This window comes from Leptodactylus fuscus, chromosome 6 (assembly GCF_031893055.1).
Source record: "Leptodactylus fuscus isolate aLepFus1 chromosome 6, aLepFus1.hap2, whole genome shotgun sequence".
NCBI classification, from domain to species: Eukaryota; Metazoa; Chordata; class Amphibia; order Anura; family Leptodactylidae; genus Leptodactylus; species Leptodactylus fuscus.
The window spans coordinates 26,209,218-26,236,867 of NC_134270.1; the positions used below are offsets into that span (position 1 = coordinate 26,209,218).

General features: G+C 42.8%; 2 protein-coding genes across 4 annotated transcripts in view; both read left to right on the forward strand.

The window, feature by feature from the left end:
• Nucleotides 1-27,650, forward strand: part of PRKCZ (protein kinase C zeta) — a 168,059-nt gene that overhangs the window by 119,823 nt on the left and 20,586 nt on the right. For all 3 annotated transcript variants that reach the window (XM_075279628.1, XM_075279630.1, XM_075279629.1), the window contains 8 exons: nucleotides 3,370-3,455; nucleotides 7,934-8,065; nucleotides 13,179-13,260; nucleotides 17,114-17,166; nucleotides 20,709-20,897; nucleotides 23,087-23,184; nucleotides 25,957-26,043; nucleotides 26,672-26,807. In XM_075279628.1, coding sequence (XP_075135729.1) covers nucleotides 3,370-3,455; nucleotides 7,934-8,065; nucleotides 13,179-13,260; nucleotides 17,114-17,166; nucleotides 20,709-20,897; nucleotides 23,087-23,184; nucleotides 25,957-26,043; nucleotides 26,672-26,807 — 863 coding nt within the window. The remainder of the gene's footprint in view (nucleotides 1-3,369; nucleotides 3,456-7,933; nucleotides 8,066-13,178; nucleotides 13,261-17,113; nucleotides 17,167-20,708; nucleotides 20,898-23,086; nucleotides 23,185-25,956; nucleotides 26,044-26,671; nucleotides 26,808-27,650) is intronic.
• Nucleotides 1-27,650, forward strand: part of SKI (SKI proto-oncogene) — a 307,129-nt gene that overhangs the window by 68,142 nt on the left and 211,337 nt on the right. The window lies entirely within an intron of this gene.

Below are 27,650 nucleotides of genomic sequence, written 5' to 3' on the forward strand. Positions count from 1 at the left end.
GGGGGCACTAAGGAAGGCATTATACTGTATGGGAATACTAAGGAAGGTATTATACTGTATGGGGACACTAAGGAAGGCATTATACTGTATGGGGACACTAAGGAAGGCATTATACTGTATGGGGTCACTAAGGAAGGCATTATACTGTATGGGGACACTAAGGAAGGCATTATACTGTATGGGGACACTAAGGAAGGCATTATACTGTATGGGGACACTAAGGAAGGCATTATACTGTATGGGGTCACTAAGGAAGGCATTATACTGTATGGGGGCACTAAGGAAGGCATTATACTGTATGGGGTCACTAAGGAAGGCATTATACTGTATGGGAATACTAAGGAAGGCATTATACTGTATGGGGTCACTAAGGAAGGCATTATACTGTATGGGGGCACTAAGGAAGGCATTATACTGTATGGGGTCACTAAGGAAGGCATTATACTGTATGGGGACACTAATGAAGGCATTATACTGTATGGGGGCACTAAGGAAGGCATTATACTGTATGGGGTCACTAAGGAAGGCATTATACTGTATGGGAATACTAAGGAAGGCATTATACTGTATGGGGTCACTAAGGAAGGCATTATACTGTATGGGGGCACTAAGGAAGGCATTATACTGTATGGGGTCACTAAGGAAGGCATTATACTGTATGGGGGCACTAAGGAAGGCATTATACTGTATGGGGGCACTAAGGAAGGCATTATACTGTATGGGGGCACTAAGGAAGGCATTATACTGTATGGGGTCACTAAGGAAGGCATTATACTGTATGGGGTCACTAAGGGAGGCATTATACTGTATTGGGACATGATCTTAGTGATTTTACAATAACTTTATAATTAGTTACTATCTGTACCTACTTTATGGGTTGCAGCTAGGTTTTTGCTTTTTCCTCTTTGATATAAATACACATTGGCAGAGAAAATCAATACATTTTCCAAACTACAAATGGTTTTCAAAGAGTAAAATGGGACTATTGTTTTGGTGTTTTGAGAATAGGGCTTGGGTTTTATCCATATGTCGCAATTTTCATAGCATTTCCTAAAAATTATGGCAAATAAATGTGATGTGTGTGACTATAAGTTTTGTCTCGCTTTCACCGATGTAACCATTAGTAATTGTAGTAGTGTAAATATCTAAGGCCTCTTCTCAGAGCTGCATGCTTGGAGCCTGTATGACATTCAGCCATTCAGCCCTTCAGAAAGAGGGATACCTCCATACACATAGCATCTGATGGGATACAGTAAAGGCACCAGACATTACAATAGGGGCTCTGTATATAATAGAGATGTAACACTTCTCTTGTGTCTGACTTTACATTGGAAATACTTTACATTGTATTCAGCAGTCACTTGATAGTTAAAATGGAAACCATAGGAGGTGAACTCTTTTGTAATATACTGTAATTGCCTATTAGAGGGTTGCCAGCAGTCTTTACAAGCCTGTTTTCTAATAAAAGAAAGTTAGGTAGGTTAATAAAGTATATTGTAAAAACTGGCTAGCAGTGGCATCTGAGAACTGCAGCTTCTCTCCTTATACGCAAATAAAAGCAGACTGCTTCCCCTTCTGCAGTCACTTCAGAAGCTGCTGGAACGGCTGATCTGTGCGGGGTCTGTACAAATCAAATACTGGTGTCCAATCCTGTGGCTAGCAGGCCACAGCCAAAGAGTGGCGGAAACACAACGTGGTTTTTCCTGCAATGCTTTTCACAGAAAGTCCAGAGTTTTCCTCTGTCTGCTTCCATTACACGTTTCCATAGGTATAATTGGCATGCTGCAATTTACAAAAACACAAGCGGTTTTCAGATCGCAGCATGTCCAGATCAGATTAGCCTGAATCCTATCCACTTTGCAGGGACTGTAAAATGCTGCAGCAAAATTGTAGTATTTACTGTCTGTGGGGCCCCGGCCCAAGGCTGGTTATACACATAAGATGGCTCTGTCTCCCGGTCTCCCCCATACACATGGATGCTTGGAATGGGGTTGCAAGGATCAAGCATTAAAAATCCAATTGCACGATCCTTATAGTAGAAGAGTCCAGAAGCCCCATACACAATAAAGGGGTAGGCAGTGTCTCCATGTTTGCCTGATGATCATCTAAATGCAGGGGTAGGCAACCTTTGGCTCTCCAGCTGTTGCAAAACTACAACTCCCAGCATGCATACTTGCTCTGCTGTTCTTGGAACTCCCATGGAAGTGAATGGAGCATGCTGGGAGTTGTAGTTTCACAGCAGCTGGCGAGCCGAAGGTTCCCTACTAGGGTTGAGTGATCTGGATTGGAAAATATCAGATCCCGATCGGAGATCGAGTAAATTTCGTGATCGGAATTTCGACCCGATCTGTTCCAGCGAGATCGGAGGTTATCTCGATCAACTCAACCCTAAAAGTGACTTTTCCCATAGAGAAGCATTGACTAGGGTTGACGATCGGGATCGGAAAAGATAGGATTCTGATCGGCGATCAAACAAATTTCACGATCGAGATTGAGATCGGCTGGAAAATGATCGGAAATCGGATTTTTAAATCGATCTTGAAATCTCAAGATCGGCTCAACCCTGTTCCCTACCCCTGGTCTAATATGTATGGCCATCTGAAGAGTGAATGGTGGCGATGCCTAACCCCTGCAGAGATAGATAAGAATTACAGACAATGTTTCCCCAATCCTATCGCTGTGCAGAACAGCTTTATGGAGTTATTTTGCATAATCGCGGTAATGTAACCCAATCTGGTGATATAAATCAGTAAGGTCAGCAGTTACTTTTTCGAGAGACCTTGCTGACCTCCGCCAGTGCACTTCTTATAGCACCAGTGAATTTTCCTGCACCCTAGTCTTGCCATTTCCCCTCTTTAGTCAGATTGGTTCTTTTAATCTGCTTTGCATCTGAATGGCTTTCATTGAATTCTTCGAATGCATTTGCTGTCATTGCTTGTCTTTCTGTGTCACATAAAAAGAGAATATTGCCAGTGATTTCCTAAAATGTCTTTGTAGGACCCGGTAGCTCCTTCTGCCTGTGGGATCGCTGTCCCTTTAAATGCATAGCCTCTTCCCTTTTCACCTGTTTATCCACTAGCAAGAAGTCTTTTAGAAAGGTCCGTTAACCAGAATAGGATCATGTGAGGATGTGATGGTGGGAGGAGGAGGGTGTGAGAAGGAAGACGCGGCTTGTACTAGGCTCTCCATCCGGAGCCTGTCATGGAAATCTTCGCTCTTGCAGGAGAAGTGATCTTCCAAGCATCAGCGCTCAGCATTGATTATTAAGAACAAGCTGAATTGTGTTCGCGGTTGCAGGCGGCTTGCAGTTTTGTGCCTGGCAGTGCTGGCTTAGTATGCTTCTCCTTTACACGTTTCTTTTCTTCCTAGAATCAATCTACCGTCGAGGGGCCAGAAGATGGAGGAAGCTCTACCGAGTGAATGGGCATCTGTTTCAAGCCAAACGCTTTAACAGAGTAAGTGATTCATCAAAGAAATAAAAAAAAATCTGCTTTTCCATTCTCCAGGATGCGTTGTGTTACCGAATATCGCTTTATTTTATACACAAGGAAGAGAAAATGGATCATTGTTAATATCGTGTGTCACAGCCAAAAGCGAGGACTAGCGTGGGCTCCTACAATGCCTCATCCCTGAGCCGAGTGTCATTTTATCATTGTAATATGCATCTCTGTGCATTGTTTCCAGCCGTACCGAGAGATGCGCCTTGTAGAATAATCCATACAGCATTTCTTCTGCTAGTAAAATACATTTAATTGCTTTTCTCAGACAAGCTTTGAGTCTGGGATTTTTATCTCCTGCTTTCACATTTCCAGCGTCTCTGCAACCGGGCCACGATTAGGAATATTGACAATGCCATCCTATTATATCAGTAATCATTCTATTATGGTGGCCACGTGAGGACCCAATAGATTGCTCCTTATCTACAGTCTAAAATTCACTGTATGTGGATCCATCATGGGGTGCAGTAATGTAAATGTGACCCCTTTTCCCCCCCATTGGCAGATAAAATTGAGGACGGCCTTTGTAAATGATTCTTTTTGATCATAATATTGCTCATCCATTTGTTAAAGCCTCGAACTACTGGATCCTCAGTTGTTCCCGAAACGTCAGCGCTCTTGTTTGGCTGTTGGGGTATTGCTGGGCGTTGTAATTTCTGCACAATTTCAGAATTCTGCCCTGTCCTATAATCTGATCATTTCTGCTCATGATGGAAACTATTGTGAATATTAATGTGCAGCCATCAGTACTCTGTGGATTCTGTGGTTTTGTACATTAGGTAGAATAAAACAAACAAAAAAAATCTGGTCCTTTAAAAGGTCTTAAAGAGAGAACCCGTCACCAGGTATGGGACGCTAAATTGCAAAACCTGATTTGATTCTCGCTGTACCCCGATCAATTTCAGTTTTTATTTTTAAAATCCGCCCACCCATTGAAAAGATGCAGCCCCTGGAACATTACGCGTATTTGTTCATATTCACCAAGTGGGCGGTAACTTTTTATTTTAGGTTCCCGCCCACTTAGAGATTTACAGCTAATTTACATTTAACCTTCCCGGGCCAAATCTTTTGAACAAGTGGCTGGGATAAAACAAGGAATGACCAGGGGCACAACAGCAAACAAATGCTTTAGTATTTTGTAGTCGGTGATAGATCCTTTTTAGACTTTCTAAGGACCAGATGATTTTTATGTCCTTGATATGCAAAACCATAGAATTGCAATGGGGTGGGCTATGTTTTCTTGTTTGTTTTATTCTTTTAATGACTCGTGCTCTTTAAAATTAAGCAAATGCATCCTCAGATGAATAACAATGCAAACCGATTCCACCATTTCTTTATTTAACCAGATGCCGATCCCCATTAACCATATACATCCAAGACCCGGTTCACATATGTGTTCAGGTTTCCGTTTGGGGAGTCCACTTAGGGACCCCGCAGTGGAAACCTATACACATTTAAAAGCGGCTACCTAAGGAAACCCACAGATCCCATAGACTACAATGGGGTCCGTGTGGTTTACACTTGGTTTCTGCACGAAAGATGCGGAGAGAAAAGTGCTGCTTGCAGGATTTTTCTCTCCGCATGTTTTGTGTAAAAAAAAAAAAACACACTGACCCGATTATAGTCTATGGGGTCTGTGGGTTTCCTATTTAACCACTTTTTAATACATATAGGTTTCTGTTTGGGGGGAGGGCGGTCCCCAAGCGGCCATGCCGAACAGAAACCCAAACGCAGATCTGAACCAGGCCTTACTCTGCAAGGATGTTCCTGTACATCCTCGCAGCAGCTGCAGCAGATTGTGAGGCTTCAGGAGCAGGGAGTCGGCTGTGACAACATCCTAAAGAGAATGTGGGGATACTTGTTACTGTTCCTGCCTTCCTGATCACCAGTGGCGTAACTAAAGGCTGAAGGGCCCTAGTGAAAAAGTCTAGCCTGGGCCCCTTGACTATATTTTGACCATTTGAGACCACTGTGAACCCTTTAGGTTATGCCAGTACTTATGGGCCCTCTAAGGGTCCTGGGTCTGGGTACAATTGCACCCTCTGCACCTCAAGTTACGCCATTGCTCATGATGCGGCTTCCCCTCTTGATTGGTCATGTGGACTACCAGGGGCCAGGTCCTAGAGGACCCAGATCAGCTCTGCAGTGTAGCTCAGGTGACTGCATTCCTCCTGTACCTGAGGCCAATATATTAGTCCCAGTTACGGGTGAAATCTCAATTCTCAAATGGCTTTTTGAATCTAGACTTTCTGGAGGGCACAATGCGCTAAAAAAAATTTTTAAAAAAATATTAAAATAAAATGTTAGTCATAGTTTTCTTCCTTTTTGGTCACATCTTTCTGGATTAAAAAATAAATAAATAAAAATAAAATAAATAAAAACTAAAGCCCTACTTGTCACCGAAAAAGACACAAATTATTTGAATAAACCAAAAAAAAAAAGTTATAGCCCTCTAATCCACATATGTGAAAGGACTATGAGAGTAAGTTCACACTGATTTTTTTTTTGATCAGAACCTGAGGTGGAGGCCGCCTCGGGTTTCGATCCAAAAACTGGGTAGCCGCGACTGAAAGCTGGTGCACTGCAATGAATGGGCTTAGTCCAGAGGAGGGAATGTCTTCAGGCCGAATCGCGAGGTGACACAACCTGAAGAAGGAACATGTCGCTTATTTTTTGCGGGAGCCGAAACAAATGGCTCCTGGAAAAAAACACCTGACCGGCTCCCATTGACTTCAATGGGAGCCGTCTTTTTGGTCAGGATTTTGAGGTGAATACGGCCACAAAATCCTGACCAAAAAACTATGTGTGAACTTACCCTAATTGTGTCTGGTCATAAACCAGGAAAAATGGCCCGCTCCTGAAGTGGTCAATAATAATGAAGCCAAAATGTGTGTGAAAGTCCACCCCATGAATAAAAAACTTATAGAACCATCTTCAGCAGCAATAACTTATACCATACGACCTCAGAAGTCTCTCACACCGTTGTGGAGGAATTTCGGCCCACTCTTCTTTACAATGTTACTTCAGTTCGTTGAGGTGTTTGGCCATTTGTTTATGCACCGCTCCCTTAAGGTCCTGGGTTAACTCTGGATCATTACCACACCTTGATCCTTAGTCACTCTGTTGTAGGTTTAGTCGGTGGCCTCATTTTTGACACCAGAATATTTTGGTATACAAGGAGTTTACGGTCAAGTCAATGGCTGCCAAGTCCAGTGGCTGCAAAAATGATCCCAATGCTCCCTTGAGGTGAGCTGATATTCTGTATTTGGTTTTTACCAGAAGTGTTGCTGGGCATTATGGCCCAACATCTCCACTTTGGTCTTTTGTGTCCAAAGAAAATCGTTCCAGAAGTCTTCTGGTTTGTTCAGACTCCTCTTTACAAATTTAGGCTGCGCAGCCATCTCCTAGACAGAAAAGGCTTTCATCAGACCACCCTTCCATCATTTAACACACTAAGGCAGGGGTAGGGAACCTTGGATCTCCAGCTCTTGCAAAACTACAACTCCCAGCATGCATACTTGCTCTTGTTCTTGGAACTTCCTTAGAAGTGAATGGAGCTTGTTGGGAGTTGTAGTGTCACAGCAGCTGGAGAGCCGAAGGTTCCCTATCCCTGCACTAAGGCCTTTAGAGTCTGGGACTTAGCTGTTGAGGTTTTTTTGCAGTTTCTCTGAGCATGGTCTGACCCAGCGGGATGTGCACTCTAGGGAAGATGTCTTGAATATTTTCCACCTGTAAATTAATTTTTATTAGAATGATTTTTCATATTGCTTGGAGATGGTCTTATGCCCCATTTCCAGCAACAATTGCATGTCTAAGATCATTGCTGATGTCTTTCCTCCTTGGCATTGTGTTAGCACACCTGAATTCTCCAGACCCATAAGTTTTCCTAAATAAATAGATATATCAGTTTAATATGCCACGTGGTGGTGTTTATCTGAGGTTATACTTACCTAATTTTAAGACCTTTTTAAGCCCTAGATGTTGTTCGTGGCTTTTTTTTTAAATTTCTCTGTTCTGAAATGGAAAAAAAAACAACATTTAATTCAAAGAGGGTGTACTTTGTTTTTCTCATTACCTAGTATGTGATAGAATTGCTGTAAGTAGGAGTTTGCTTTATGTTCCACATGGTGCAGTTTTATGTACGGTGATACATATTGTGCCATGTAGCCACCCAGATGATGTTTCTGGCTTGTCTCCTGATATCCGCATTACATTTAATGTACATTAGCGCATCTGACTACTAGCAAATTGTTCTGGGAAATGGTTGGCATGGTATATGTCCAGTGGGGAGGGGGATCATAGATAAAGTTATTGAATTATTGATGGGGACGGAAACATGCTTGTGTCATTTATTGGTCTGCATACATTATATCCCCTGCACAGTGTGATATGACCGGTGTGTGGGCAATATAATGACATGTTCGCTTCATTTTCAGAAAGCCTACTGTGGCCAGTGCAGTGAAAGGATATGGGGCCTTGGGAGGCAAGGCTACAAGTGTATCAACTGCAAACTGCTTGTCCATAAACGCTGTCACATACTTGTCCCACTGACCTGCAGAAAGCATATGGTGAGTGTTATTACAAAGTATTATACGCTAATATATACTGTACTATAGAATGTGTAGACCTGAGGTCGCCTTCCTGTTTGTAATACCTACAAAGTCCTCTTAGTTCAAGAAGAAAACAAATTCCCCTGAAATGTGTTCTTGGAAAATTGGATGACACATTATGGCCACCATAGCGGCAACAACAGGGGATTGTCACCTACTTGTCTTATGCAGTGATACAGCCCTTGAACACCAATATTACTATGAGATTTTGTAGATTTGCGATGCTACAAGTCACCGGCTGAAAAAACCATTGCGGAGGTGTCTGACAGCTGCTTACCTTCTTCTTCCCTTTAAGAATTCATGCATTCTGCCAAGTGTGCAGGTGCATAGGGCTTTGGGGTAGATTAGCAGTGAATCAAAAATGTAATGATAGGACGGCTAGGGATGAAGACTAGAACAGTAAGGCAAAAATACTGAGGCCAATGGAGCAGGTGTAAGGAAGGATAAGGAATGGGATTGGGCTTCATGTTACAGAGGAGGGAGGTGTTATCTATTGTAGTAGGTCACAGTGAATGGGATATTCTTAGTATGGATTTGATGGCCCAACCTTAGCATAGGAAATAAATAAGTGGTGTTGGGCTACTTGGCTCTCAACCCACACATTAGCTGTACGAGACCCCTGCACAGGGCCAGAAGCTGTTGGCTATGTGGCTCACTGACACTACTGTAGCTCAGCCTCCATTGACTTCAGTAGGAGCTGAGCTGCAGTACCAGTGCTTGGCCACTACACACGGCATAGATATTATATAGTACAGTTGCTGGAAACACATCCCATACAGCTGGGTGACATCCCACAGATCAGATATTTATGGCCTCAGACTATAAAGTCCATAATCCTGGACAACCCCTTTAACTCTATATTAAAGGGATCCTATCATTAAAATTATTTTTTTTTTTGTCCCTAACACGTAGGAATAGCGTTAGAGGAAAGGCTATTCTTCAACTACCTTTAGATGTCTTCTGCGGGCCGCCGTTTGGTATAAATCCCGGTTTTCGTTGGTATGCAAATGAGTTCTCTCGCAGCCATTTTCTTGTGGCCCCGGCATGCGCAGTTGGCTCTGCCCGAGGCCTAGAGTATTAAAACCCAGGACAGAAGAAGACACAGGGAGAGGGTATTCCAGAAGAAGATAGAGGCGGCACTGGATATTTCTCTCGCAGCATTGGGGGCGCCCCTAATGCTGCGAGAGAACTCTCCAGCGCCGCCTCCATCTTCTTCAGGAAGGTCCTCTTCATATGTCTTCTTCCGGCGGTGGCTTCAAACTTCTAGGCCTTGGGCAACCGACTGCGCATGCCCACAGGCCACAAGAAAATGGCTGCTTATAATACTGTGTAAGTGGGTATTATCTTGTGGCCGGCGGGCATGCGCAGTTGGCTTTGCCTGAGGCCTAGAAATTTGAAGCCATCGCCGGAAGAAGATGTGTGAAGAGACCGTTCCTGAAAAAGATGGAGGCGGCGCTGGAGAGTTCTCTGGCAGCATTAGGGACACCCTAGTGCTGTTTCAGTACTGGGGCCCACCCCCAGTGCTGCAAGAGAACTCATTTGCATACCAACAAAAACTGGGATTTCCACCGAACGGCGGCGCGGAGAAGACCTCTAAAGGTAGGAGAAGAATAGCCTTTCTTAAGGCTATTCCTAAGTGTTAGGGACAAAAAATTGAGTTTTAATGACAGGATCCCTTTAAAGTGGCGGCAGAAGATTAAAAAAGCCATAGCTTTTTTTCTTTATGAAACAGTGCCCCTCATGTCCATAGACTGTGTCCAGTATTGCAGCTTAGTCGGCCTCCAACACACAAATACTTTTCTTTGATTCTATGTAATGTGTATTTGCTGATTTTTATGGTCATTCTACATTTATTGCCCCGACTGACGGATATGACAGGCTGTAATAGGTTTAGTACTAGTCCTATCCATCCTTTGGCGGTATAACTTCCCATAGACTCGTCTCCGCTCTTCTCCGCACTGGTCACTAATAGACCATTATTTAAGGCCCTGTCCTTGTATCTGTAATCCGGCGCTCCTCTCTCAGCGCGCTCAGCTAATATATTCACATGCACTTCCCAAAACCAAGAAAGCTCCTTATTTATTTGCACTCCACTTACAGCTCGAATCGTGACTTTTCCTGTCCAGTGTAAAGTGTTACCATAGCAATCTATTAAAGCGGCAGCCGGGACTTGGAGAAACAAGATTCCTTGTGTTTTGTACTTGGATGACTTTGCTGCAGCCTCATTGTGCGAGACAAGCTTCCAAAATTTGATTTAGAGACTCCGAGACTACTTGACTTTCATGGACAATTACTTCACATGTAGTCGCAGATATGTAGCCGTGCGGTCTGAGGTTAGGAGAAGAAACAGGCCTTTCTCCCTCCCATAAACAGCACCACCCTTGTCCGTGGGCTGTTCTGGTATTGCATCTGATGGAAAATAAGCTACAATGCTTTGTGTTTCTATAGTTGTCCATTTTTATCTAAAACGACATTGGATTTTCACACAAGTCCTAAAAGTAGATAGAGCACCCAATCAAACCAATGAGTTAAGTTACTGTATTAGACTTATTAATAATTATTATAATAAATCCTCCTCCTCCATGTGTACACAATCTGCCTGACTGGGGATCAATGGAGTCCAACTCTTTACAGATGGTTTAGTAACTTTTTATAGCCTGATGAAGATGAACGACTCTTCTTCTGAGGTCCTCGGAAATCTCCTTAGTTTTTCCCATATAAAACTTTTCATATATTGATTATTACTAGAGATGAACGAGTAGTATTCGATCGAATACCTCGCTCCCATAGGTGTGCGTGTAAGCGGCCGAACACTAAGGGGTTAAGCGCAACCCGTTGGTGTTAGGCCGCTTACACGCATTCCTATGGGAGCGAGGTATTCGATGGAATACTACTCGCTCATCTCTAATTATCACATCAGAATTATGATATTTGTACTTATTTCCAATATTGGCATATCGGAGAGTTGGGTGGCCACCTCCATTTTTTATTGGATTTCTGTTGTGTTTTGTATTCTTTAATTTTGATGTATTTTTGGGTTGAGTTTGTTGGGCATCCGCATACCGGATTGTCATCCTAGGGATTGAAATCACCGGATTCTAGTTTCATCTTCTAATGATCAGCAAGATTACATACATTATAGTGTATGGAGGGATCTGTGGAACCAGACACCCCCCCCCCCCCCCCAAAAAAAAAAAAAAAAAAAAAAAAAAACAGATAAAATGGACTATATTTTGGCCCTGTTACAACGGACTATCAAAATATTGGTCATATGAATAGCCATCATTCCCATGAATGACTTTTAATGTACTCTTGTGGCAACCTTTGTGTGTGTGTATACACACCACACACATGTTCACAAACTTGTGGCACTCATTTGCTTCTGATCTCGCATGACCCCTGGTAAGAATATTCAGAGATTCAAGTCCCTATTTGTTCTACGTCTTAGTAGCGGCCTTATCTGCAAGGCAAGACTCCTACATACTCGGCCCTGGCGAGAGACATCCAGCGAACGCCAGCAAGACTGATCAAATTATTCTGAGAGCAATTCAGTGGACTTTGTGTTTAATGAGGCTAACAAAATGACCTTAAAAGCCGCGCTAAACCGATTGTCAGACTGTAATAACATGTTTTATACACCGCACTTAAAGAACGACTATGTGCCTTATAAAAGAGCAACTAATAGCATAAAATACTTCTAATGCCACCATATAAAATTAGATAGAAGAGTAAACCAAGACCTAGATCTTCAGTCGCTGTGAACTATTCCTCCCCATCTATGTAAATCGCTGAGCATGCGTCTTCAATGAGGAAATGGGCTATCCTAGACATGACCTATCCTTTACCCAACATCTTGTTGCCCAAGAATTCGGACAATCCCATGCACCTAGTCCACCTGTTGCACCAAAATCAGATGGGTTGGTTAAGTTTTGTACACGGCCGTGCTGAGAATGAAGGAGGTTCAATGAACACATGTGACGAAGGGATGGGAGAGGAACTAGGATCGGGCAGGTTGGGTTTCCAACTTTGAACCTTGCTAGAACCGTCTGTGAGCGGAGTGCCTTCTTTACCCCATTGAAATAAACCTTTATGGGTAAGGTCAAGGTGTGGATGCCTGTTGGCTGAATGAGTTGCGTGACCAACATCTTAGATGTACGGCCAACAATCTCGGAGTCTTGTCACCAGAACCAAGCATATCAAGCGAACACATGGGTTAGAGTCTTCTGAATCCGTGTTTTTCCACTGGTGACTTCATTGCTGAGATATATCGCTGTTTTTTATGGAGGGGAGGGTTGGCACCCCTGTTGCTCCAAACAGTTCACTTGCAAGGGGTGTGGTGGGGGTATATGTTACTGTTCTAATATTTATTCTCCCAAAGTTGCTACATATCCATCATTCATCTTCAGTGCTACTCCTAGTTCTGAGGGCTCGTCTTTCATTACTGTAGTGTGTCTTCTCCTTTGTATAAGAATTATGTAGCTCTTTTTTTTTTCTTTTTTTGTGCCGCCAACCATTGCAGGATGTCCTCTATATCGCCACTCTTTATCTGATCCTGTCCCTTGAGCCCTCTTCCAGCTTTTCTGGAAACCATCACCTTAAATTTTACATCGCTATACAAAAAATTAGAATTGCCGATTCTTTCATTTACCTCATTTCTGGGCTGATTTGTTGTTTTTTTCTGTCTTTCCCTGCTGGTCTCGGAGGATAGATACATGGCGCTGCCTTTCACAGAGCTAGATGTGGGTTAAGAGTGCATTAATAATCAAAATGTGCAGGGATCAGCCATGTGCGCGCCAGCTGCCCCCATCAGCCCTGTTAAGGAGCAGACAAGGTGGTTAAGATGCAGCCCACGTTCTACTCCTGTTCTTATATTTGCCAGAGCATGAACCTCTTCCGAAAGATTTCAAGATGCGTTTTGAGCTGTTCATTGTCATGATGAGGCCGGCACATTATTACGGCGTCTTAAACCACTGGGGGAAAGTCGCGGCAGGTTTTTCGGTTCCTTTTTTTATTTCTCACAAATGTCTTTCAGGCGGTAGAAGCTGTAACCTGTAACTTGTGTCTTTAACAGGATTCGGTCATGCCTTTCCAGGAGCCGCGAGTAGATGATAAAAGTGACGAGGGAGATAACCCCCCTGAAGAAACAGATGGAAGTAAGTTGTGCACAGGTCTGTGAGGATAACCTGTAAGCCCCAACGCATCACCGCCACCGCCGGTACAGGAACTGTAATTTAATTATAGTGTCTGTGATGCTGGTGATTCCCTCCACCTTGCCGAAAGCAATTAGAAAGCTATTAGGAGGTCTTCGAGTGTCCGACAGAGACAGAACACATGAAGGATTTGTTACATGGCTGAGTGATTTTCTCCTTCTACTTGTGCATTACAGCCTGGCGTTGTCTGGTCTCTACTTCTCACTCCTGAACAAAACAAACAGTTCATTATTCCAAAATATAGATGGCCTAATCTTACATATGTGATCCCTGGGGTTCTGGATCAGGAATAAGAGACAACAAGGCCCCTTCAATGCAGTACCCGTACAGCACTAGGTTCACATTGGCATTGCAGCTCTGTTGTTCTGGTGCGTTGGAGAGGAGGACCGCTAACGTAGCCGTAACAGAGTCCGATGGACCCCTTTGACTATAATGGGGTCTATCTGTCATTTTAAAACTGAAACTAGCAGAGGAAAAAAAATCCTACATGCAGGACTTTTTCCACTGCCGATTTTCAGGCAGACACTGCAACGAGTTTAGCGATGGAGAGACTTTGGTGCGGATCTGAAGGTTGCCTTATCCATGTGGCCGTGTCTGGTACTGCAGCTTCACCGACTGGACTTCAGGACTGCAATGTGGAATGCCAAATCCATTTCTTTCTGTGGATCGTTGACTCGAGGAAAGTACCATAGGCTGCAATTGTCATTCTGTCCATTTAAGCTTATAGCAGCCTTACATACCAAAGACAGACAGAATTACAATAGACGTTCACAACTCTCCAGATAACATACATAGTGACACACTATGGCGACCACTACTGATGCCACACCTTATCTACTCCCCTCCCTTCACATAAACTTCAATGACTCGGCTCCAGTCTGTTGCTGCCCATGGCCATGATTGTATTGCATATCAGTAAATACTGTTATCAGAGCAGAGAAGCTCAGGCAAGATGGCCGCCCCCACAATTGCGTACTATATATATATATATATATATATATATATATATATATATATATATATATATATATATATATATATATATATATTTATATATAATTATAAATAGAGCTATCTATGTGGAGGACAGCTGGGAATCCTGGCTCAACTCTTTCCTCTTCTCCACTGCAGTGGTTCTGACTCTTAGTGACGTCACGGACCTGTTGAGTAGACTGGAGTCCATCATGTGATCATCAAAAAAGAAATGAGACTTCCCGCCTCCCAAGATAACTGTGTGACTCTGGGGGACCGGGGTGTATATTAGTAATAAAGCTTAACCAGTGTAGGGGAATGTACTGATGAGCTTTGTTACAGTCTTGATAGCCCCTTTAAATTTGCCCTAAAGTCGTCCCCACATCAGATGGCACTGTGCGGATGGGGCTCATATAGACAATGGCTGCTCAGATAGTGTTAGAAGACTTTCTCCAGTTTGCTTCCCATTTAGGCACATATTCATGACTGTGACAAGACAGTCCCATCCTGTAGGTCTAGGGTCAAGACATTGAGAGATTCCATCCCTGTCTTTATGTATTTATTATTTTAATGTAGATTGTGGGCCCCATATAGGGCCCCATACAGGGATCACAATGTACATTCTTTATTTTCTTATCAGTATGTCTTTGTAGAATGAGAGGAAATCCACGCAAACACGGGGAGAACATACAAACTCCTTGCAGATGTTCCTGGCAGGGTTCGAGCCCAGGACTCCAGCACTGCAAGTCTACAGTGCTAACCACTGAGCCACCATGCTGCGCTGATCCCTGTCTTTAGTGTGAGCACCACAGCCTATTTATTTGTGGCCGTCGTGCAGGTCAGACCTCCACCTACACAGTGAGCGCTCATCGGAGCGCTCTGATCTTGTGGAAAGCAGTGACTTGTCCACTTACTGTCATGCCAGGACTTGAATATAACCGGGGCAGTGCCATAAACTGAGAGGGTGAAAGGAAACAGGGTCATGGAATAGTGTTTGTGTGAAGATATATAGCCTAAAATGACATAAAGATTGCAGATATCTCAGCACGGCTACCCTTGACGCTGGAGAGCTGTAATTTCTATTCCGATCACTCTTTAACGTCATGTCTGTTGAGTCTTCAGGGACCCCGACAGCCTGGAAGGAACATTTTTATAAATGAGCTGTCTGACAATAACCCCAGGGACCTGTAGTCTGTACCCTGTATAGTAATACGGTCCCTGGCTCTCACCGCCATGCATTTGTGTATGGTGGGGGAGGGGGGCTGAGTCCTTACACGTGCCGTAAGATGGCTCCCTCCTGCTTTGAGGCTGTTTTGTGTAGGATTTCTATGATTTCATGATGTATGTGGATGGCTGTTATTATATAATATCTGGTGAAATGGCTTTGTGAATAGGAGTGTACACAATCATGGAAAATGCTTTGGAGCGCCGGCTGCCCCGCTTCTTTCATCATTCCTGGATTCTAGGTTTATGGAATAGAAATGCTTATTTACCCCCCAGTGCAGAGATTGCTTTTTTTCTATGAGAATAAAATGTAAAATGGTCTGTGAAAAATAAAATCTGTTGAGACATTTTTCCATTGGTGAATTTAGCATTTTGATAAAGCAATTTGGAAAGTATTGCTTTCTTATATAAGACAGATTATTGACAGACCCTTGTATAAAACACATTGTGTTCCATTGGTTCCATCTTTAAAAAGTACCTTTCACCATCTCCACTGACTATACTTCTTTTCGTTCTCTTGTAAGCTTAGCAACACCGATTCTGGCATATTTGGAATTTTTTCTGTAGCCCCCACCATTCCTGAGCTATTGATGTTGTTAGTTTTGGTGCCTGGTGTGATGTTTAGGCCCTGTAGAGTCAGGTGGGCGGTGTCAGGCAGGAGCAGGCAAGGGGTATGATTCTGAGCTCTGATACCGCTGGTTGGTGTTGTAGACGTCTAATCCGGTACAGTTGGAAATTTTTTTACTCTAGCCCCCAGCATTCCTGAGCAATAAGTGCTGTTACTTTTGGCTATCAATATAACAGCTATACATTGTACTGTCAGGTGGGGGTTTGATTCTGAGCTCTGATACCTCTGGTTGGTGTTGTAGAGCTCTGAATCACACCCCCACCTGACAGTACAATGTATAGCTATTATATTGATAGCCAAAAGTAACAGCACTTATTGCTCAGGAATGCTGGGGGCTAGAGAAAAAAATTCCAACTGTACCAGATTAGGGGAGTTAAGGAATGAAATAATCTGGAGTTTTTGGAAGTGGAAGGTCCTCTCTAAAGAGGAATCATCACGACCTTGCAGAATTAGAATGGTCAAGTGGGCACACTCCAGTGGTCTGAGTCATTGTTCAGCTGACCTAGCAGTGGAGACCGCCCACTTGACAGTTCACAGGTATCATGGTCAGACACTAGCACCAAATTATGAGCAAACTAGAAGGAAAAGGAGGGAGGGGGGGGAGTGCCAGATTCAGTAAAGATGCAAAAGTATGCATCCAGTTGAGGTTATATGAGAATGTGATAGGTCCTCATTAAAATGGTCCTCTGCAATCCCCAAAAATGGGACGGCATAAATAATAAAGAAGCCATTGGTTAGTGGCGGCAGTAACATGTATAGGCAGCACAGTACAGGGATTCCTCAGCTGTGTGATGGTTCTTTTATTGATCAACCAAATCTTTCTTTTCTATCCCCGTCTTGTGATTGGTCGGTATGGCTGAGACTGCACTTTGTTAGAATAACTTTTATACCTTTTACATGTAGGATGATGAGATGTAAATTTTAGATTTTTTTTTTTTCTTGTGTATTAACTACTTTTATCCTATTTTCTAGTTAACATTATCCCTCCACCTCGGAAAATTGAAACCCGGAAGGATGGGTCTGAGGTAAGAAGGGCCGAATATGAGACGTCATTATGTTATAAAGTAGGAGGAGGGGATAGATTTATGGGAGAGCCTGTATTACATTTGTATATACTCTGTATAAAGGAGCTCACATATGTGTGTAGTATGGATCGGGACATGTTTCCCCTATCCACAGGTTTGGGGAGAAGTGTCAGATTGCCCGACTTCTGCATTACCTAGTGATTATGAGAATGGGGCCTGAAACTCCCTCTAAAGCCCTGTGTATTTGTGTGACCAGTGCTCCATCCTCTGCTAGCCACGGCACCCCTGTAAATATGGTCACATAAGCACACGGGTGCAGGTAGCGCCCCATTCTCCTGGTCACTGGAAGGCCTAGCAGTTGGACCCCCCCCAGTGATGTGACCCTTATCCCCATCCTGTGGAGTAGAGAGAAGTGTCCAGTTCTGTGTTTCAGGCTTACAGGACAAAGCGAAGACGATCCAACCCTGTATATGGTCGCTGCACAGAAAAGTACCGCTACTCTTATGCCGCATGCATAGTCACTACACTGCACAATACTAGCACCGTTGTCCCACACCTTTCTCCAATGGGTGGTTCCACACAATTGTCTTTAGGTCGATTTTTCTGATAAAAAAAAAAAAAAAAGTATTATATCCTGCAACTCTCCCAGTGATTACAAAGGCTAATCTAGACTGACAAGTACCTTTCAGTGCAGTCTCAGCTTTGCCGGTATGTGCCCCGGTTGCAGAGAGATGGGTGAGTTTCGTCAGAAGGGCGGGGCCTTACAGCTCAGCATTATTGCTGACCATACAAGGTTATGGAAGAGTACTGTCAGGAGGACAGAGCAGCGATGAGGCTAAGCTGTAAGGCCAGTCCTCTGACAGTGCCATGATATTGTTATAGAAATGAAAGGTATGGATATACAGTCCTATGAAAAAGTTTGGGCACCCCTATTAATCTTAATCATTTTTTGTTCTAAATATTTTGGTGTTTGCAGCAGCCATTTCAGTTTGATATATCTAATAACTGATGGACACAGTAATATTTCAGGATTGAAATGAGGTTTATTGTACTAACAGAAAATGTGCAATATGCATTAAACCAAAATTTGACCGGTGCAAAAGTATGGGCACCCTTATCATTTTATTGATTTGAATTCCCCTAACTACTTTTTACTGACTTACTGAAGCACAAAATTGGTTTTGTAACCTCAGTGAGCTTTGAACTTCATAGCCAGATGTATCCAATCATAAGAAAAGGTATTTAAGGTGGCCAATTGCAAGTTGATCTCCTATTTGAATCTCCTCTGAAGAGTGGCATCATGGGCTACTCAAAACAACTCTCAAATGATCTGAAAACAAAGATTGTTCAACATAGTTGTTCAGGGGAAGGATACAAAAAGTTGTCTCAGAGATTTAACCTGTCAGTTTCCACTGTGAGGAACATAGTAAGGAAATGGAAGACCACAGGGACAGTTCTTGTTAAGCCCAGAAGTGGCAGGCCAAGAAAAATATCAGAAAGGCAGAGAAGAAGAATGGTGAGAACAGTCAAGGACAATCCACAGACCACCTCCAAAGAGCTGCAGCATCATCTTGCTGCAGATGGTATCACTGTGCATCGGTCAACTATACAGCGCACTTTGCACAAATAGAAGCTGTATGGGAGAGTGATGAGAAAGAAGCCGTTTCTGCACGTACGCCACAAATAGAGTTGCCTGAGGTATGAAAAAGCACATTTGGACAAGGCAGCTTCATTTTGGAAACAAAAATTGAGTTGTTTGGTTATAAAAAAAAAGGTGTTATGCATGGCGTCCAAAAAGAAACAGCATTCCAAGAAAAACACATGCTACCCACTGTAAAATTTGGTGGAGGTTCCATCATGCTTTGGGGCTGTGTGGCCAATGCCGGCATCGGGAATTTTGTTAAAGTTGAGAGTCGCATGGATTCCACTCAGTATCAGCAGATTCTTGAGAATAATGTTCAAGAATCAGTGACGAAGTTGAAGTTACGCCGGGGATGGATATTTCAGCAAGACAATGATCCAAAACACCGCTCCAAATCCTCAGGCATTCATGCAGAGGAACAATTACAATGTTCTGGAATGGCCATCCCAGTCCCCAGACCTGAATATCATTGAACATCTGTGGGATGATTTGAAGCGGGCTGTCCATGCTCGGCGACCATCTAACTTAACTGAACTTGAATTGTTTGTCCAAAATACCTTTATCCAGGATCCAGGAACTGATTAAAAGCTACAGGAAGTGACTAGAGGCTGTTTATCTTTGCAAAAGGAGGATCTACTAAATATTAATGTCACTTTTCTGTTGAGGTGCCCATACTTTTGCACCGGTCAAATTTTGGTTTAATGCATATTGCACATTTTCTGTTAGTACAATAAACCTCATTTCAATCCTGAAATATTACTGTGTCCATCAGTTATTAGATATATCAAACTGAAATGGCTGTTATAAACACCAAAATATTTAGAACTAAAAATGATTAAGATTAATAGGGGTGCCCAAACTTTTTCATAGGACTGTATCTGCAACAGGGCACGTACTGGTGGAGCTGACTGCCCATTGTCAGACGTCTAGTGGTATATGGCACCGCTAATGTCAAAGGACATGACTGGTCCCCTTTAATCCCGTAGAGCTTTTTTTTTTTGCAGCATTCACCTCATTTACATCACAGATAAGATAGATACTATTACAATAAAACCCCAGTGACCCATCCACTACTACCATAGATGTCACATATTCTCTACTCCCCTTCCCTGCACAGAACACGTCTACAAGACCTTCCCATAGACCTCAATGAGTCGGCTCCAGACTATTGCTGCCTATGGCCATGACTATGATGTAAAGCAGATCACTGGTGCTATTAACAGAGAAGAATGAGAATCTCAGGCAAGATGGCCGCCCCCATGATCATGCGCAGAATATAGAGTACATAAAAAAAGTTAGAAAAAAGTGATTTCACTATCTGTTTTGACTTTTTTTTCCAATAGAATATATCTCCATTTATAAAAAAAAAAGATGTGAAATATTTCACTTTTCCTGTTTGTAGAATTGTTAATACAATTTTCTGCACGTGATTATGGCGACCGCCATCTTGCCTGTTCTTCTCTTGCTCTGTTAACAGCATTTAGTAATATGCTTTACGGCAGAATCATGGCCGTAGGCAGCAATAGTCTGGAGCAGACTCATTGACAGAGAGTTGTGTAGACATGTTGTGTGCAGGGATAGGGAGTAGATACGTTGTGACATCCTCTATTGTCAGTACTGGATGTAATGCTGGGTCACTATGGGTGTTCTCTGTGCGGGTGTGAACTTCTATTGTAATCTTGTTTCTCTTTTTGAGATGAGAGGAGATGACAGCCGCAATGAAAACCCTACAGAATTAGCAAGTGTGAGGCTGCTACTAGGTTTAGTGCACTAGCCAGTGCTCTTATACATGTCATTTTTCTTTATATACAGTAGTTTCCAGTGGCTTAGCCATTATTTTATTGGATTATTAGATTCAGTACTTTCTGCCTTGACATTTGTTTTTTATATATTTTTTCAGGACATCAAACCTGTCATTGATGGAATGGATGGAATTAAAATCTCACAGGGACTTAGCCTTCAGGACTTTGATCTGATCCGAGTCATTGGTAGAGGAAGCTATGCCAAAGTCCTTTTAGTACGGTTAAAAAAGAACGACCAGACGTACGCCATGAAGGTGGTGAAGAAGGAACTAGTGCACGACGAAGAGGTTAGTACTAGTCCGATGGTGTCTGTCCTATATACATTAGTCTCAGCAGATCTGCCCTCTAAGTCCTGCAAGATAGCCTCCAAATACTTCATTCATTGCCGCAAGAAATCTATTGTCTGTCTTGTGTGTTGTATCTGTCTCTTCACGTGTATCATGGTGCCCAGCAGCCTGCGGCCCTGTATAGATGTGAGAAGGAGAATGAAAAGCACACACGGCAGAATTTGTGACCCTTTTATGAATTTGGGCCATATTTTAGGTTCAGCTATATGACTCCATTACACCCAGCAGGGCTGCAGAGTCCATAGACCAAACCACCGATTCTGAATTCTTTATTGTTTTTCAGCCCGACGGCTTCATAATAGTCATCAGCCATAGTGAGACAGAAGCGGTCTTAGTAGAGTTACTCGCAGCTCTCCTGCTCAGTGTCAGGTTAGAACAGACAGACCGCAGTCCGTACATGGCCACTGAAAGAATAAATAAGGCGGCGGTCTCCAAGGCCTGACCATACGGCCGCCACACACAAAGCAGATGTTGTGGTGTTGATCCAACAGCTTGTGACCATGATCTTCAGTAAAGGGGAGTAAGTGCCCCCTCCCCGGTGACTGTCACATTACCTCTTCTCAGGAGTTGTTGTCAGCAGTGTTTCTTAAGACTTATTAAGAGTATCTCAAGTTATTTTTCTCCAAGCTTTTTCCTAAATTCTATGTGGTGGGGTGTTATCTGGCTTTACGTACATCAATCTGGAGGATAGAAGGGGATTCTTTACTGTAAGAGCAGTGAGGCTACATTATAGTTAAGAGGGCCTGGATGCCTTATGTGTAATAATAATACAGATTATGGGTATGAGGTTGCTACAGATGGGCCGTTGACGCAGGAATTTTTTTTCACTTTCCAGACTGTCGGGAAAAGAGTTTCCTTTAAGATCAGGAAAATTGGTTTCTGCTAAATTGTGTTTTTTTGTTTTTTTTGTTTTTTTCTTTTTGGTTTCTTCTGGATTAACATTGCCGTTACAAAGGCAAAAATAACAACCTGGTCACATAAAGCCTTCCATACATACACACAAATCAGTGGTAGATGCATTTTATTTACACCATGAGTTATTGTGCCTAGAAGGTCCATAATGTCCATATCCACTGATGTGAGTGTCCGCCGGGCTCTATCCTCCACAGTATCTGGACATGGAGGGCAGAGGAGCTGGTTTTGATTTTATCGATGCTTTAGACCTTCTAAACGGTGTCTATAGGATTTACAGAGTTTCTACTGTTACAGGGAGTCCGTCAGCAGAGCCCAGTATATTAACCCTGCGGATGGATAGGTTGGGGTCACCTGAATCAGTCCGTATCCTTTAGGTTGCCATTTTTGTCAGTATGCAAACAAGCTCTTTGAAGCAATGACGATGGGCCTCGTCACTCCAAAGAGCTTGTTTGCATATTGACAAATTTCAGAAACAGAAGCAGCGATTGACTAGGGGAAAACACTGTCAGGGAGCCTTCACACGATGTAACGCTGCACTCATTCTGAACGTAAAAACACATTCAGAATGAGCGCGTAAAAAGCAGCTCCCATTGACTTGAATGAGTGCCGGCATACGTACGCTCCCCATTGAAATCAATGGGAGGCTATTTTCCCCTATTGCTTTCAATGTATTATGTGCGTATCACATTAAAAGCAATAGGGAAAAAAGCCTCCCATTGATTTCAATGGGGAGCGCACGTATGCCGGCACCCATTCAAGTCAATGGGAGCTGCTTTTTACGTGCTCATTCTGAACGTGTTTTTACGTTCGCGTAACTCCGTGTGAAGGCTCCTTTAGATTCAGGTGATCCTAACCTATCTATTGCAGGGCAGGGTTGATATGCTGGGGTCTGGAGACAGTCAGTTGGCATGCTGTGCAATCCACACGCTAGCAGCCTGGGCACAGTTTTGTCAGTATGTAGCAGCTGATATGGCACACATTAACAGTTCAGTAAGGATGCTGGTACATCCATGTGATGGGCAGCTTAGACAATATGGCAGACAGTAGAAGAGCTGTGTCTGTCTTTACATGTTTGTCTTACAAACCTGAGAGAATGGAATGAAGCCATCTAAAATTACTGCAGTGTGATGGATCGATGGCTGTATTGTGTAAATTGTTACGGTCTATATTATCACTATAATCAATATAATAATTACCGTCATTTGTGTTCTCAGGATATTGACTGGGTACAAACAGAGAAGCATGTCTTTGAGCAAGCTTCCAATAACCCCTTCCTAGTCGGCCTACACTCTTGCTTCCAGACACCAAGCCGGTAAGAGAAGATGACCTTTTCTTTGCCTCTTTCCTATAATCGTGCCGTCAGGTCTTCTAATATTGCCACAAACTATGGAGGAAGTGCAAAGAAAATTATTATTTTAAGGATATGTGAATCAGTCTGCAATGGTATCGGGAGCGGGGCCTGAGTTACTGGATTTACCTAAAATCATGACACAGGTAAAGGCTGAAAATATCAATCTGTCGCAGGCAAAATTCGGTGGTGATTTCAGATGAGAGCAGGAGCTCTTCCGGCTATATGTAGGCAAATCCGAACCCTCCCTCAAAGCATTTGCAGGCATATTCCTGAAAAAAGAACTGAAGACACATTGCAGACAAAGATCTGATTCTGCTCCAACTAACCTGTGTAAACCCGGTGCCCTCTCAGGAGGCGTGGTAGCTGATGGGTCTATGCCGTAATGCCTGCAACCAGGGAATCTGAATTTCAATGCTTTGCAGTGCTGTCCTCCAGTGTTGGAGCCCTGGTTTTGAATCCCACAAAGGACAACATCTAGAAGGAGCTTGTATGTTCTCCAGTATTTATGTGGGTTTCCCCTTACACTTCAAAGATAGAGAATTTAGGTTGTGAGCCCTATATGGGACAGTGATTGACAATATCTGTAGAGTGCTGTGTAATATGATGGCGCTATATAAGTAAGCAAAATAAATAAGGCTACTAAAAAGTGTCTGTGAGAGGCAATGTCATGTTCTGGAGGATTACCATTCCCTGGAGTAAAAACTCCAGGGACAGCAAACCATTACTATAACAGCTGTGGGCCTAGTGAAGGCGACAGGCCCGCCATTGCTATTAGACTGTAATACAAGTCAACTAATTTTAGATTGCAGTGTATTGTGTGGATGAGAAGGGTCAAAAATCTAAGTAAAAATACATTTTTTAAAAAATAAAATAATGTTTAAAAATCTAACACTTCAAATCCTCCTTTCCTTAGATCACATATACAAATAAACAAATAGAAATGAACATGGACATAATAGGGATCTCGGTGTCTGAAATTGGCCAAACTATAAACCTATAGAAATATCCCATATAGTAAACATTGTAGTAGGAAAACAATATAAAATGGCCAAACTGCATTTTTTTCTCACCATTTCTACTTCCCATAAAATGGAATAAAAAGCAATTCAATCATCAAACAGTCCCCAAAATTGTAAAGAAAAAAGAAAAAATTGAATTTTTCCTGCTTTACCCCTGTGAATTGCTTCCTTCAGTGCCGAGATATTGATTAAAATAATCAATACGTGAATGATCTTTTTAGAGCAACAAAGGTGTTTCCAGGTACTCTTTGGGCCAATGGGAACACCCACATTGCACCGAAGAGCTCATTTGCATATTGACAAAAACATTAACTCAGCAATTCACAAGGGGACCCTAATCTATTTATCAGTGGGGCGGGGGTGACATGTGGGCGTTTCTGAGCGCGCTCTCTGCTCCGCACCAGACAGGTTTTACCACTTTGTGTATAGAATGTGCCTGAGCGATATCAGACCCCTCCGCTAATAGATATTATAACAATATTACATGAAGGAAATGGTATGTATGAGAGGGTTACTGATGTCTGTAATGGGCGCTGTTGCGATGCTCGTCTAGTATTTTCAGGCTGCTTAGTTGTAAATTATTCATTAGTTCTCAATTAATTAATAGGCATTAAAGAATAAATTGTAGTTTTACGCAGAATTCCCACATGTTTAAGTTTATTGCAGAAATGGCTTTTAAGCTGAAATAAGTCAGGAAAATAAAAGCAGAAATGTAGAAGTGTATAGGAGAGGGGCAGCGAGAAACTCAGCCCATGTGGACTTGTATGATCCATTAAGACAGCCCATCTACCGTATTTATCTTATTAGACCCATCATTGGGAACTCTGTCCATTTGTCCTAGAGGCCCACTATTGGGAACTTGCCCCAGTCGTATATTATATTACTGCGTCTATTGACACCGTGCAATAGTCTATTGTCCAAGCGTCAGCTACTGTGTGACTGGAGCCAAGTCCATGGACTTGGGGTCTGTTTTTAGAAAGGGAAATGACTTTTTAAAGGGTTTCGCCAAGAATGGATATTGATGGCCTATACTTGGGATAGGTCATTAAAGGGACTTGGAAATTAATTAGGGACTTGAAATTAACTTACTTGGTCCGGGTGTTTGTTGCAGATAGACCTGGAGTTTCCAGGCTAGTCCCAGGTCTGGTTCACGTGACCCTGGCTAGTTCCGCTCACTGACCATAGTAAAACCAGACCCCATAGCACAGTTAACTGCCTATACCAGCAGGAGAGAAGGGTGGAGACTGAGCAACCCGGGTACGGGGCCTGATTCCAATAACATGACAGCTGCAATAATTGCCCAGTTCAGGAAAGTTAATTTCAATTAACCCCTTTTAATATCAGATTGGAGGGATACAGCACCCCCACTATTCCTCTGTTTGGAGCTCAGTTTACAGACAGCCACTAGCTTTATCCAGCTTTGTCTTTGGTGTCCTGGGTGTTTCATATTGATGACCTATCCTATTGTGCGGATAGACTATAAATATCCAATGTTGAAGAACCGAGGTCATAATAAGATACTGAAATGACCTTTCATCTCATGGACTGTGACAGATAGGAAGCTCCCGGACCAGTAGCTTTTCTTCTGCCGTCATTCGGTTCAGTAGCCATTTAGCGAATAGCTTTACAATAAATAGAGACGTGCTTTGTCAGTTTGAGCCTTGTTTTTATTTTACCTTCTGGTTTTAATGCCGTTTTCTCCTTCTGTATTTAGGTTGTTTTTGGTCATAGAGTACGTAAATGGAGGTGACCTCATGTTTCATATGCAACGGCAAAGGAAACTCCCAGAGGAACATGCCAGGTATGACGCTAATAATATGATGAGTGATGGATGGGCAGCTTCATAGAAGGCCTAGGCAAATAACTTCATATATTTGAGAAAAAAAAAAATACCATGAAAAACTTATGAACAAACATAATGCAGAAGTTTTACAGGTATGACTTAAACACATTGTATAGAATAAGCCATCAGTATCAGCTCATGGGGTCTGACTGCTGTGACCCCTGCTGACCAGCTGATTGACAGGCACTACATCGAGCGTTGTGCCCCCTCCATCATTGACCAGGCATAGTACAGTTCTAGTGGTAATGGCTGTGTCTGATAGAACAGCTCAGTCCCATTCACTTGAATTGACCTATAATAAGGATAACCTAAGTCTGCATTGTAGACTCGGTTGCAGTGTCCACCTGAACATTGGCAAAGGAGAAAATCCTTTTTCCTACTTTCTTCCTCTGCCGGTTTCAGTTTTATAACCCTGGACACCCAACAGACCCCATTATAGTCTGTTAGTGCTGTTTTAGTGGTCCGCTTCTCTGGGGACCCGAACCTAGTGTAAGGCCGGACCGCCAGATTTGTAGTCCCAGAGATCCTCATTAAACAGCTTTCAGATACTACCAATGGATTCAATTACTCGTGTTTCTGTTTCTAGGTTTTATGCTGCTGAAATCTGTATAGCCCTAAACTTCCTGCATGAACGAGGGATCATTTACAGAGACCTGAAGCTGGACAATGTTCTTCTGGATGCAGATGGTCACATCAAACTGACTGACTATGGCATGTGTAAGGTGAGAGGAACGTGGGCAGGAATCGTCTTAATATAGTATAAAGAGGGCAGCTCAGTTTTTACAGAATATGCGCCCTTTTTATTAGATCCTAAACCGTAGGTCCCCAACACTTTGCTCACTATGAGCTACATTCATCTCTGACAGGTTAGAGCCACATTCAGAGAAATAAGATCTGAAACAAACCTTGGCAGACCTTTTACTATAGATAGATGAGTGGTATTATATTACACCTTCTATATTTGGATATATATTGAATATTTCCAGTGCTTATGGCTTTGGCTCCTGAGCTACTAGATGGGGATCACTGATCTAAACTAACGAGCCACTGCCTGAGGAGGCGGAGTCTAAGGTCGGACCTGAATGGAGACTGGTGTGGAGCGATCTTAGACTCCGCCTCCTCCAGCAGAGCCAGCGCTGATTGGTCGAATTCCGTACTCTGGCCAATCAGTGCTGGCCAATGCATTCCTATGGGGAAAAGTTAGCTTGCGAAAATCGCAAGCTGACAGGGATTTCCATGAAATAAAGTGACTTTTATGCCCCCAGACATGCTTCCCCTGCAGTCCCAGTGTCATTCCAGGGTGTTGGTATCATTTCCTGGGGTGTCATAGTGGACTTGGTGACCCTCCAGACACGGATTTGGGTTTCCCCTTTAACGAGTATATGTTCCCCATAGACTATAATGGGGTTCGAAACCCGTTCGAACAGTGAGCAGCTGTTGGAATCGAATTTCGAACCTCGAACATTTTAGTGTTCGCTCATCTCTACTTGTCATTAGATTTCAGCTATTTGTAAATCGGTGCAAAAGAAATGTCCCTTATAGAAGGCGATGAGCTATAAATGAAC